Here is a 13,354-nt window from a genome sequence, read left to right on the forward strand (position 1 = left end):
AAAATAATTCAAAGACTTCTGCCTCTTCTAATAGTCAAATATATTGTAACCTGGGTTGGAAAATTCCTTAACAGTGAATACATTAGCTTATGTGACATATCAAGATATTCGAAAAATTAGTGGCCTTAAAGACCAAACTGTTATAGTTGTGAAAGCTCCTCCAGAAACAAGACTTGAAGTGCCTGACCCAGTGGAGGTAAGGAGAACCTGCTGTTTCCTGCTAGGTTATGTATCGATTTGCTATAGATGGAGCAAGTGTGTTGTGAGTCTTACTGTGGTAACTGATGCCCAAGTAGGATTTATTGGCATACAGTCCTATATTCATCTGTCTTACAAACTTCAGAGATGTGGGGTTTTTTTGTTAGATAGGAAGGGAAAACGTCAAAAGTATGTTTACACAGGGCAATCATTATTTGTTCCTTTTCTCTCAATTCCAGCTTTCCTTCAGAGTAATCCACACTATTTACAAATACTCTCTTTTGCCCTACTTTATGTAAAGAAGAGCTCTTCCTTGACAGTTGAAATTTCCTGTTTAAACCACATAAAATCTTGCTCTTAAGATATTCAGGTCTTTTTTTTTGTTTTAGGTTTATGTAGTTTTAAAGTTCATGGATAACTCGGTGCCTTAAGCATCTTGATGCTTACTGATAGCCTAATTTATTGAGACATGTTTTCATGTAGGATTTTCTGTTCTGAAGTATTACAGTTATTGTGGAAACTTATGTTTTACTCCTAGAATCCATTCTTGCCCTTCATTCTTCCATCATCATCTTTGCTTCATTGACACTGATTTTACACATCTGTGTAAAACTTTGTATATTCTGCTAGTGCACTTTTTGTTTGCTATCATGAAGTCTGTAGGGGATGGGTATGTTTTTCCTTATTTTATTATAAGTACTTCTATTTCTGAAGCTGTCTGTGTTCATCTCTGTCCCTCTTCTGTTGTCCTTTGCTACTCAAGCCACAGTCTCTGAGTGCTGACTTTTGTATGAGAGATGTCTGCCTCTCATTCTTTTGTTCTCATTTTTCTTTTCCTTATCTCAGGTAGTTGTCTAGGGTAATGTAGCTGCTTCCTTTACCTATGCAACAATTGCAGAGAAAAATGCTTCAGGTGGCTTTTCTTTGACGGTATCCTCAGGGAGTAGCTTTACTTTTCTTCATTCCTCTCATGGTTTATGAACCACATGGTTCAGTTGCTCCTGGAATTTTATTTCTCAGTAGCAAAAGTGTGGTGCTTTACAATTCCCGGTTGTTATGACAGACCCAAGTATGTTGGACAAAAATAAATAATTTGCACGAGCCACTGCTTTAGAGCTTCAAAAAGTGTACCTAATTTCTTAATTCAAGGAACAATTAGAGATAGGGCTAACCCCCCAACTCCTCTGTGTTGTGTTCATACCTCTGTGTGATTCCTTCATTCCTACCAGTGGGTGGGTTCCAGTGAGCCCAGGGCTTCCTGCTGCTGCTGCACGAACAGACTCTGGATTCCCTGTCACTTCTTTTCCTGAGAGTAGTGTTCATGTGCTTAGGCCCGTTATGGTTTCCATCCTTTTTAATTTTTTTTTCTGTCTTTGTCCTTAATTTTCTGTTTGAACCTAGGTGCAGGTTTTGGAAGAATAAATCATTTTGCTGCAATGAGGAAGGGATATCTTTTATCAGTATCCATAAATATATACTTCTACTGTTGCTTGCTTTCCTGTTTCTTTCCCCTAGGTGTTACGCTTTGATTTTTAATTCAGTGAAATCAAGCAGGTAGAGAGAGATGCGCACAATCACTGAAATTAGCATCTAGACCGCCCTTATCCCCTCTACCCAACTTACTAATTTAATTTTCAGCTTCAGGCAGTAAAGTCCTATTTTTTTCTCTCATTTGCAGTTACATTTCAGTGTTTTCTTGCATACCTCAGTCACTCAACAGTACCTTCTCCAATTCCTGCTCTTCCCGGCTCCTTTTTTCTAATTACAGCATTGCCCTAAGTAGTCTTAACTGTTTTCTCTGCCCTGGGGAATCCCTGTTCAGTTGTTGTTCCCTGTATTTGTAAACACTGTCTATTATGTTACATAACTGTGAGAACGCAAGTAAAATGAGAAATTTTTTATCAAAGGGAACAATAAAATATATTTGAAGCAAGTCTGCAAAGAGGTACAGAATGCCTGCATTCATGCTTTTTAAAACTATTAATGCAATACAGCTGGAGTGGGTTTATTTGTAACCAGAGTCATTTATGATTTTTCCATCATAACACAATGAGCAACTTTGCAGATTTTCTATGTCTATATATGTCATCTTTTCTTTATTGCATCAACGTGTGAAATTTAAGAAAATAACTTCTGGTGATGAATTAGGAGTTCCTGTTATTCAGAACCACCATCAAAATTGCTGCCTTGAGGGGGCAGAAGGACTTATATAAACAAGTTTGGGTGAAGAAAATGGCATCTGTTTTTCTTTTTTTGTTATTTGGAAAAACTTCCATGATAAACAGGTGCACTTACATATAGCTGTTTGAGTTCAGTGTGAGTAAGTGCTGAAGGTGTGTGGGGGAGTGGGAAAGGTGTTTTGGTGTCCTTTTAAAGCAGAAACATTTACACAAATGCATCCAATAATATTGTTACGAATAACAATAAAACCTGTGACTTCCATCACATAGCTCCATTCCATCAAAACCCTCCAGGTTATTGTGGTTGTAAGAAATTGTTAGGAGTCCAATCCTTTATGCCTCTGGTTACGATACAACACATAAAATGGTGGGCTTCTGAGATTTGTGCGCTACATACAGGGGGAAAAGCTTTTATGTTTTCTTCCAGTCTGCAAGATACATCAGCCGAGCCTTTCACATCTTCCAAAAAATGCATGGGGGATTTCAGGTTCTTTTAGTAAAAAATGTATTCAAACGCTCACATGCCAATAAGAGTTTACTCTGTATTGTCACTATTCTGTTGTGTTCATTGGTATAACACCTTAATGATGTTTGTTTTGTTAGCAGAGTGCATTGATACATTTATCCAGTACTCAAGGACCTATTGAAGTTTATCTGTGCCCAGAGGAAAACGATGCCCTCAGTCCAATGAAAACCTACAGTCAGGATCACAATGGAAACATTTCCAAAACCATTTCCAAAGGTAAAATTGTTTCTTTGTAATACTAATGGCCTTCCTTCATGTTCTCGTTCAAGATTTCATTTTGAACTTTGGTTATCCAGCTCTTATTTTTTGGCTTTATTTTTCTAAGTGAAAAGCTAAGGTATCGATTTTCCACTGTGCCTTTCTGACTTATATAGTGGAAAATATGTTTTCCTCTGCATCAGTTGTTTAAGATAAGTTTCCTGTTTGCTTATCATATGTAAACAAAGCTTATGCAATATTGAAGAAAGAAACAATTTTGTTCCTTCTGAGTTTTCAAATAGGACAGTAGCAGCAAAGATTGGCCTCAACACAAGAGGCAGAAATTTCTGTGTATGGGTATGTGCAGCTACACAGTGTTACTGATGACATGTGTTGCCTAGAAAGTTTTCCCTTTGACTATGAATTCCACTGAAAAATGGGCATCTCTCACTATACTTGGTTGAATTTTATCCCTGCCCCCCCGGTAGTTGTTTAAACCTTGTAAAATAATATTTTAGTAGAAAAGTTGGTGGTGGTAGCAACATGAGCATTTTTGAGAAGCCCTTTGTAACACATCAAAAACGAGCTGGAAATTATATGGCGGCCATTTTTGTTGAAATGATGCTTTATGAAAGGCCCTTTATGCAGTGGCTACTTTGTTTGATCTGTGTCTGATATATCTAATGAGATTAAATGTGTCATCTTTTACTTTTTCCTCTCCTTTCTCTTACAGAAGTGGCTTCTGCTAACTCAGGACAAGGTGACTGCTCAGTAAATATGGCAACAATCTCTCCACTGGCTTCCCCAGCCAACCTTCTACAGCAGACCGAGGACCAAATTCCCTCAAACTTTGAAGGACCATTTGTGAATTTGCTGCCTCCACTGCTTCAGGAAGATTATTTGCTGAGCCTTGGGGATGAAGAAGGCATCAGTGACCTCTTTGATGCTTATGATTTAGAGAAGCTTCCTTCATTGGTGGATGAATTTATATACAGCTGATTCCCTTAAATGCTGTCCATATCTAAATCATGTTTTTAATGGCATCAAAAAACCTGCCGTCACTCAGTTGTCCCCTAATTACTATAAAATAGCATTATTAAGTAAACTAGGCTCTCGAACAGTACTGATGTTTTAATTAAATACTCCCTAAAATACTATAAACAAGTGAAGGCTTTTACAGCAAGGCCTTCTCCTTGACCCTGAGCTCCAACGCCTCGTGAGTCAGCACGTGCAAGCAGGTGACCATAAACGTTTTCTCTTCACACTCCCCCAGTCTCTGCTTACTGTGACAAAGTGGGCTTATGGAGAAGGGCTCAATGAACTGGTTTAGTCCTAAATAACAGTTTTATAATAGTATTTCAGGTCGTGCCTTCTGCAGAGAATGCATGTCTTTTGAGTGTCACAACATGGATTGTACCTGCAGTGAACATAAATATGAAGTAATGCAAAAGTGTGAAATGGGATTCTTCAGCTACTTGTGGGAATGTTTAAATTGCTGTCATAATGCTCATTTTGAGCTGTGTATATGTCTCATTATGAGGTCAAATACTTATGTCCTTAAAAGCTTTTAATAAAAAAATACACTGTAAATGTAGTGTATATTGCAAATATTGAAAAGTATAAAGTTCTGCCACTTCTCGTAGTAATCACAGATTTTTAAAAATGCTTGTGTGCGTGTGTGTGTGTGAAAGTAGTTTTTGTTGGTTGTTTTTTTAAACTAGAACGAAGATGCACAGTTCAATTTTACTGCCCCCAGTGTGCATTAGAACTGGTACATAAATTTTTGTGGTACTAAGTGGGGCTTTGTGTTAAGTGCCTACTAGAGATGCACTGTGGGTTTTTCCCTCTATGGAAAACACTTATGCCAAGCTTTGTTTGTTCAATATATCATATTTATCTCAGTGGGTTAGCTTCCTCTGCTTACAGCTTTTTATAATTCTCTTCGCCAGCAAAATGGAACTAATTTTTTTCCAAAGTACATAACTGTAAGTACCACATCAACTGAATTGCATTTATTTTTTGAAGATCTTTGGTAGTATAGTATAGTACCAATATTTATTTTTTTGAACGTGAGAGGAATTCTAAGAAGTCTTAAATATTTTTTTTTTTTGAGTGTAAAATATGTTGCCATGTTCTGGGCTAAATTAATGTAATGTTGATTAGATGATGCCCATATAATCCTTTTGTTTGCATTACTGTTGTGCTTATCTGACATACTCAGAAAATTAGTACTATTTGTACTGTAGTAGAATATTATGTATGCAGGTTTTCTGGTACCATTGAGTTGCTGCTATGAAAGCTCACACATGAAAAGGCAAGAAGTCACAGTACTAATAAGGAAACTGTATGACTGTGTGAGTTTTGGAATATAACAAATGTATAAAGGGCAACACATAAAGAACTGTTAAACAGTGTTAAGTGTGTGTTTATATGTACAAATGTGTGCATAGATCATTCAGCAGTTGTATTTAAGTTGATATATGTTCTCAACTCACACTTTAGTTATCTAGCAGTTTTGTACAATAGAATTAATTTGTAAACACTGCCAGAATATTTTCTAGCTGGTTTGTAATTTTTTAAGAGTTTTTTTAGATGTGGATCTGTAAATAAAATTGTAGTATTTAAAGTTTTTGTCTTGTGGAAGAAGAAAGTAAAAGTTGTGTGAGCATGATTTGCGAGACAAAGGGGCACTTTTGCGGGGGAAGAGAAAATGAAGACTAACGCAGACCTTTTTTGTACAAATTAAACACTTGTCCAATGTGTGTGGGCAAAATACTAATCTAATTTAGCTTTGCATTGTATGCTAGTTTAAAAAAACCTCTGTAAAATACTGTACAAAAAAAAAAACCAACAAAAAAAGCTTTTATGGCGAGTTTTGTAAATAGATTTATTAAAGGATGACCTGTTCTCTAGCTGTGATCTTACCACTTCAGATGGATGTAATTTGAATAAATTTTGTATGGTAATGAATCAATAAAAAGGATTTTTTAAAGAGTTTAGATTTGTATACAGCTATTTAAATTCTTCTTACTCTTGGTGCCTATCATGCTGCTTCTTGGAACCTAGCTGTTACTATTTTCATTGTTAGTGCTCATACTCATTTGACTTCAGATATGTTTCAATCCCATTTTTTTTATTATGCTAACAACAAATTCAGTGTTGGTTTTTTTTTTTTTTGTGTGCCAGAGTGAAACAAGAATGAGACATGTAAAGAGACATAGTAGGAGATCCAGAGGTTGGGATAACGTAGGTTTATTTTTACTTGTTCCCCCATATGAATTATGAACAGACTTCTTGTGAACTTCATAGAAATGGGGTTATTCTAGGATTAAATAACATGAAAGCAATTGTTGAGGATCTGTTTAACCTTCCTACTGATACTTCTCCAGAAGTCTCCTAATAGTAGCTTTGAAAATAAGTTCTGTTTACTTGAGTCATCTCCAGCAGTCTCTTGCATGTGACATGCATTTACAAACTTGCACTCCCTTTCTGGTCTTGGTGCCGCACCTTTCTAGATGCACAGCCTTCAATTACTAAAAGAAAAAAACCGATCAGGATAGTAAAATCACAGTAATATGGTTGTTTGCTTAAATGTTACACTTCTGAGAAAGTCATCTCTGTCTTGTCACCTTCCCTGCACACAAGGTTACCAGTTTATCTCTTTGTGCACCTGTCCATTCTGTACCTTCTGCACACAGCAGTACTGGAAGGAAGATGACAGGGAAGATCCTCTGTTCTTCTATATTCCAAATAAATAATAAAGGAGGGCTACAGGTCTGTGTTCTCTGACCTCCCTTTGAAGCAGAGATGACAATAAATGTCCTCTCTCTGTCCTACCTCTCATAGCTCCCTGGCCTCTTCTCAGTTTCTCTGTTCTGCTGCTCCCATAAGCACTTTTTTATTTGCCCCTAGAATCTGCTACTGCTTGCCAGGTTTCATGTCATTTTCTCTCTCTTTCCTCTGCTTTCTGTATCTGCTTTGTAAACCTTGGATGTGCTGAGCTGCAGGAGAAAAAAAAAACAGCTAGGTAAAGAACTTAATTCTGCTCCCCTGAGCTAGCACAGTGTACCCCAACATTATTCAGTGTACAAATACTGGTTTTGGGGTGTGGGGGGGTGTTTCTCAGGGCCCATATGTGCTGCCGGCAGATGGAAAGGGATTCTGAGAAATCTGTCAAAACTGGCCTGAATGACAGGTGATTACACACTCCTATACACAGAGGAGTTTAAAAAAAGGGTTCCTGCCCTTGAACCTCCAGTGGGAACTTGTCCACCTACAAATGACAGACATCATCGCTTTTTATTCTTTTTGACTTAGACCTGGAAGAGTAAATTACACCACTGATGCAGACATGGCCATTTTTGTTGTAGAAAGTAAGTATGAAAGATATGTAAAGTACTTTTTGTAGTATGAGACATTACTACATGTTTAGAAGCACCAAATTTTGCAGCATATGCCAATTTTTTCTGTATGTAACACAGTTATGCATAATGCCGTTAGTGTTCCTGGAGCCAACAATTCTCAAGATTACATGAACCAAGAGCCTGTATAGCAAAGTCAGTGGAATGATATTAACAAAAGCATAAACAAGTTGAATTCATTTCCCAGTTTTGCTTTTCTTGCTACAGAAAGATCTGCCTCTCTACAGCTAAGCAAAGATCAGCAGAATGCTTTGCCTTTATCAAGTTTGGGAGTTTCTTCATGCACTTTTTTCTTTCTAAAACTTGACAGTGAGAGTGTCATATCTAACAGAAAAAACTGATTGCTATCAATTCTGAGTGGTGCTGAATGTTGCTAACAAATGACCAGACAGATTCTCCTAAATTGCAGGAATAGAGGACAAAATCTAATTTCTTGTATCTAACTTTAGGACTTCCTGCATGCCTTCCCACTTACTTTTCCACCCAGAATTGCATGTTAGTTATCAGAGAATAAGGTTGTCCTGTAAAAATTGGGCCCTCGCTTTCCCAGCTGTTTCCCTTCCCTAAGGATGTTAGTTGAGATGCTCTAAAACAACTAAGGATGTATCTTCTACTGACCGTAAGCTAAACCTGAGGTTTGTATTTTATTTTCCTCGTAGCTTTTGTATTTTCCAACCACCTACTCCTTCAAAACCTGTGATGACTTAAGATGGTAACCCAGCCTGAGGCTGGTCTCTTCGAGCCTACCACCCCTGGAGAGTTGGAAGCGAGGTAAGCAGGCAACTCAGAAAGGATGTGTTCTGAAGCTGGAGCATGTACATTGCCAATCTCTAGAAGGCCAGTACTGGCACTTGTACTGCCAGCTCCTGTCTCTTAAAAAGGAGTTCTCCCAGGTGGGTATAGATAAGCTCTCTTCCTGAGGTCAGGAGGTGGTAGGGAATCATCTGCTTCCCTTCCTACCTGCTGCACTACCAGCAGTCTGCGTGCAGCTTTGTTATTACGAATATGCTACAAAGCAATTTAGATTTGTGAGCTTCAAAAGCACTTAAAGGTGCCTTCCATGTTGTGGCTACATCCTAGGACTGAACAGGACTGCGCCGGCACAAGGGCTGCTTGATATTATGAATTCTTGGCAGCGGGACAAGATAAGGACTCTGCCGGATCATGCTGAAACTGATCAGCATGGCCTATTTATGTCACTAGGTATGGGACTCAGGGGTTATTCCTGCCTGGGAGCTGCTCTTGGAGCTCACTGCCTCCCCTAATGAGTAGTAGTTTGTCAGTCTTGGCCATCTGGAAATTTTTGGATGAGTCTTGCAGGCTATCTGTGCTTTGCTCCTTCAGTCAACCATAAAACAGTGCTGATGTCTGCCCGGTTTTGTTTAACCAGAGAGGTAACACTTGGCTAGTCAAGATAACTGTGGGGTAGTGCAGTGCAGTGCTCCCAGAATAGAGAAGTTTAATTCGAGGACTGCATGTGACATACTTTGAATACAGAAAACTGAAAAGAATCACTGACCTTATCAGGAAGCAGTTAAAATATTGATTGATAATATATATATAATATTACTTACTGACATACTAAGGACTACTTACACTGTACTATGAAGGAGGATGTCTGAAATAGATTAATGCAACCACTGATTTTAAAATGTTTTCCTCCATCAAAATGCTGCAAAAATAATGCATCACTGTCTCACTGAGAGTACCTCTGAAAAGTACTTGTGTGCTTAAACAAAGACCAATCACAAAGGCAAATGTTAAGCTCTAACAATGACTCTATCCCGAGGCCAGGGTGATATTAATAGTGCTCAGTCCTGCCTAGAATGATTTGTTCTTAAAGACTGATTTAAATGAAGCGCTTGTTTCTTTCTGTCCCATTCTCCTCTCCAAATCTCTCCTGTTACTTCGTTCTCATTGTTATCCTTTATTTGCCTGTGAACATTGTCAGATAAGCGTGACATAAAATCAGCATCAGTTTTTAAGAAAAAGGAGAGGGAGGGGAAGCGATATTCATAGGTAGAAGTTGCCAACTTTTATCTGCTAGCAGACCATTAGGCCTATTATGGAATACACTCAGGGCTTTCATTCACTTTCCCTCCAGTTCAAGGGAGACTGTAATCTGCTATCTGGAGAATAAAATAATGATTTGAAAGGCTCCTTCTAAAGAGAGTAACTTAATGATCAAAATGCAATTACAAGAAATGGTGATTTTTATATTCAAAGCTGGCTACCTCAAAATAAAATGTTAAAGATACAATAATCTTTTCAGGTTAACTGTGTATATTAAAAACAAAGCAGTAATATTATGCTCACCCTCCAGAACAGTTTGATCAACAAGTAAACTACACACTTAATAATGTCTTCTTAGAGCCCTAGCTTTAGCCATCAAAGTTTAAACACCCAGACTAATGTCTTCCAAAATATTAATCAGAAAAGTTGCCAATAGCCCCTAAATTGGAGGAAAACAATGCCAGAAACTTTAGACACCTAACATTAAACAAAAGTTGCTACTAGCACTGTATTTTGAGGAAAGTAATGACTAAAAATCAAAAAGTGTTGTGGCCATAGAGGAACACATAGCTCATCATTCATTTGGATCAGATACATCAGAAACCAACTGTTTTAACTGGATACGTATTGCCGGACCTAATTTGCAGTTAAAATAAAGGCGAGTCTCCAAGGATTCGGGAACCTCGAGCAGAGGACGTGCGGCCTTGGCGCTCAGCTGATGCCCCGGCACTGGTTGTCTGCAGTTCTAACACAGCCACGGCGCACTGCTGGAGGAAATTCCCTTTTCACCTCTACGACTTCCCCTTCAGGCTGACAATACCCGATGTTGCCGCCGCCCGCCCGCTGGATGCCGCGCGGGTCCCGGCTCCGCGGCCCCACGGCCGCCCTGCCCTCTGCGGCCCGGCCGCGAAACGCCGCTCGAGCGCTCCGCCCGAAGCGGCAGGGCTCTGCCCAGGGATATGTCTGAGGGCGGCGAGGAGCCCTCGAAGTGGGTCACCGAAGAGACCTCCCTCACGGCTCCGCGCCCGGCGGCCGCCCCGGCCCCTTACAGCTTCCGGGGGATGAAGGCAGGGCCGGGCCGCGCCCCGCTGCCCCCCAGTTCTTCCCGGAGCGGAGGACGGGACGCCGCTCCCCACCTCCCCGTTGTGAGGGCCGGGGCGGGCCGCGGGAGGAGCCGTCAGGGCTCCGACGCCCCGAGAGCCGCCGCCCCCGGCGCCGGGTAGGCCTCAACCTCCGCTCTTCCCCCACGTACGGCGGTCCACCGGCGAACGCAGCGGCAGCGCCGGCCCAGCCCTCAGACACCGTGGCGTTCTCCCGGCGGGACCGGGGTGGCGGTGACGGTGGCGGTGCCACCCCCGCCCCGCCCCGCCCCGCCCCGCCCCGCCGGGCGGTGCAGCCGCGCGCTCTCTCGCGAGGCCGTGCTACGGAGCTGCCCGCACTATTTTGGCCGCTGCCGCGCGCCGTCACGGCGCTGCTGCGCGCGCGGGCGCTTGAGGCGGGGCGCGGCGGCCGTGATGGCGGAGCCCAGTTGAGGCGGCGGTAAGTGTCGGGGGTCGCCGTTGAGCCCCACCCCACCCCCCCTCGTCCCCGTCCCCTGCCCGGTTGTGGCTGTAATGGCCGAGTCCCCTTCCTCCTCGCCCGGCTCTGCCGGTGTCGCGCCCGCGCGATGCTCCCGTCCCCTGTGGGGCCTCCCCTGGGCTCCGCGTTAAAGCCGTGATGGGGAGGTGACCCCTGTGGCGGGAGCCCCCCGAGGTTTAGGCGGCCGAGGTGCTGCTCGGGGGTCGGGTGCCGTCAGCGGGATGGAAGCCCGGGGTGGGGCCGAGCCCGGCCGGGCTCTGGGGCGTCCGTGCTCCCGGCCGGGCCAGGCGGCGGCCCGGCTGCGCGCCAGCCTGCCGCTTGCCCCCGGTCACCGAAAAAGCTTGCCCTGGGGCCCTGAGCTGAGCCGAGCTGGGCGGCGGGCCCGTCTTATTTTATATTAATGCTACAGTTTTCTTCTGCTCTGTGTAAGCCTGGGGATAAAAGCCCGGGGCTTTATCGGAGACACCTGTTGGTAAATAGAGGAAAAAGCAGCCCTCTTCCACTTAGATGGGAGTTTTCCCGTTGGAAAGAAGTACTTTCCTGCTGTGTGCAAGAAGATCAAGGAGGAGTGATCGAAATAGGCCGGGGCAAGGGAAGTTCTGTTTGTGTCAAGACATTAAAACATTTTTATGGTTTTTTATTTGCTAACGTTCATTTTTTAAATAGAATTGTCAAGTTCTGTAGGTACAATGTGACAGTACAGGAAAACTATTTCGCTTATTGTTTTATTTTTGCTTCTTATTTTAGTCAATCTCTTGGAGTAGCTGCCCGAATCTGTATTTATTTATTTGCTTGTGAAGAAGACATCTCATGCACGTCTATGGAACTAGTGCAGATATCAAGTAATCTGTTAAAAAACTTTACTGTGGTTGTAATTTAAAAAAAAATTTGTGAATGTCTTTAGCTAAAATTTACTGTTAATTTCTTTCCCTTTTTTTATTCAAAATCTTAAACTCCTGGCTGAAGACAGAAATCTGGAGGAGGTCTGAAAGAACTTACGCATCAGACTTTCACAAAAAAGACACTATAAAAGAACAACAAAAAGATTAGTGCCTCTGCTCAGGGAAAATGTGGCTACTGTTCCACCTTGTCAACCAGTCATCATGTGTATGCAGCCTTAGCAAGGTCAAACTGACCAAGAAACATCTTTCTGCAAAGGGAATGTTTTTTTGGACAATAACACGAGCTCATGGTTTTCTGTCTGCTAGTTCTGCTTGTTCATGCCATGTCTTTTTCTTTTTCCCCCACCCCAGGATTAGTATCCAAGAGGATTTAGACCTTGCTTTTAAAAAGGTATGAATTTTATTTTGCCTGCATTCTTTCTTTTGTGGGCCACTGAAACAAACTAAGCTTATTTGTTTTGCCAACTGCTCCATTATATCAGATATTTTTCTGGAAGAGAGGAAAAGACAACAAATGAAAAGCTTTTTTTCCTTCCCTGTAATGAGTTGATAACTTCACCTATTTGTAGATACTGTTAGTGGTATAAAGTAGTGTAAGGGATGTCACGTCCCCCCAGTATTCTTTATTGCTAGACTTTTCATAGCCTTTTATTTTTGTTCATCCTTTGCTGTATTTTTTATAGATCATGGGATTTTTGATCTAGAAGAATGCTAAATGCTTAAATATCTTTGTCAGACACATCATCTTTGTGATATCATTATATTCTCTTTTAAGTTAAATGCAGGTGTGTAATGGTTCAGGTTGTATGAAGTTTTATTCTGAAGTATATTTTGCAAGATTGGCTGAAGTACTCATACTGGGGAAATGCACAGGTGTTTAACTCTTATTTTCCTCAAGAATTCAATTGCAACATCTGAAAGCATTTTGTATGCCAGTAGCCTGAATTTTCTGTTCCTGAAATCTAGTTTTAAAGAAATTAAAGCCTTGTTTGTTTTGTTCTTCGCTGTCAGTTAGGAAAGCGGTGTATTTTCCCTGTAAACTCTGTGAAATGTCCTTGTGTGATTTCCTTAGTAAACTGTTGAGACATGCACAAAACCTAGTTTCCAATGGTAAATCGGACTTCATTCTGATTAAGAGTTACACACAGCACTGTGTGAGGTGTGTAATTAACGCAGTAACTTTTTTTTATAGGCTTGTTTAGCAAATAACTTTTTTCCTTTGCTGAAAACTGATCTGGATCTTGAGAGCTGCTGGGGCATGAAAAGAACATATATATTTACTTGTGGAAAATATAATTAGATTTTAATGATCTTCTAGTATATTATATGAACCAGATG

General features: G+C 41.1%; 2 protein-coding genes across 6 annotated transcripts in view; both read left to right on the forward strand.

Moving 5' to 3' along the window:
* E2F3 (E2F transcription factor 3) overlaps window positions 1–6,101 on the forward strand; it is a 43,109-nt gene extending 37,008 nt beyond the window's left edge. For 2 of the 3 annotated variants that reach the window (XM_074829412.1, XM_074829426.1), the window contains exons 5-7: window positions 82–196; window positions 2,982–3,120; window positions 3,836–6,101. In XM_074829412.1, the coding sequence (XP_074685513.1) occupies window positions 82–196; window positions 2,982–3,120; window positions 3,836–4,101 (520 nt within the window). In that variant the 3' untranslated portion in view covers window positions 4,102–6,101. The remainder of the gene's footprint in view (window positions 1–81; window positions 197–2,981; window positions 3,121–3,835) is intronic. The other variant, XM_074829417.1, reaches the window with a different exon arrangement.
* Window positions 6,102–10,972: 4,871 nt separating this feature from the next.
* The window catches only part of CDKAL1 (CDKAL1 threonylcarbamoyladenosine tRNA methylthiotransferase), a 421,071-nt gene continuing 418,689 nt past the window's right edge, over window positions 10,973–13,354 (forward strand). The window contains exons 1-2 of one of the 3 annotated variants that reach the window (XM_074829378.1): window positions 10,974–11,075; window positions 11,595–12,407. The gene's annotated coding sequence lies outside the window, so the exon portion shown is untranslated. Of the gene's footprint in view, window positions 11,076–11,594; window positions 12,408–13,354 lie in introns of all 3 variants that reach the window. The other 2 variants (XM_074829370.1, XM_074829387.1) reach the window with 2 other exon arrangements.

Source organism: Strix aluco, chromosome 1 (assembly GCF_031877795.1).
Source record: "Strix aluco isolate bStrAlu1 chromosome 1, bStrAlu1.hap1, whole genome shotgun sequence".
NCBI lineage: Eukaryota > Metazoa > Chordata > Aves > Strigiformes > Strigidae > Strix > Strix aluco.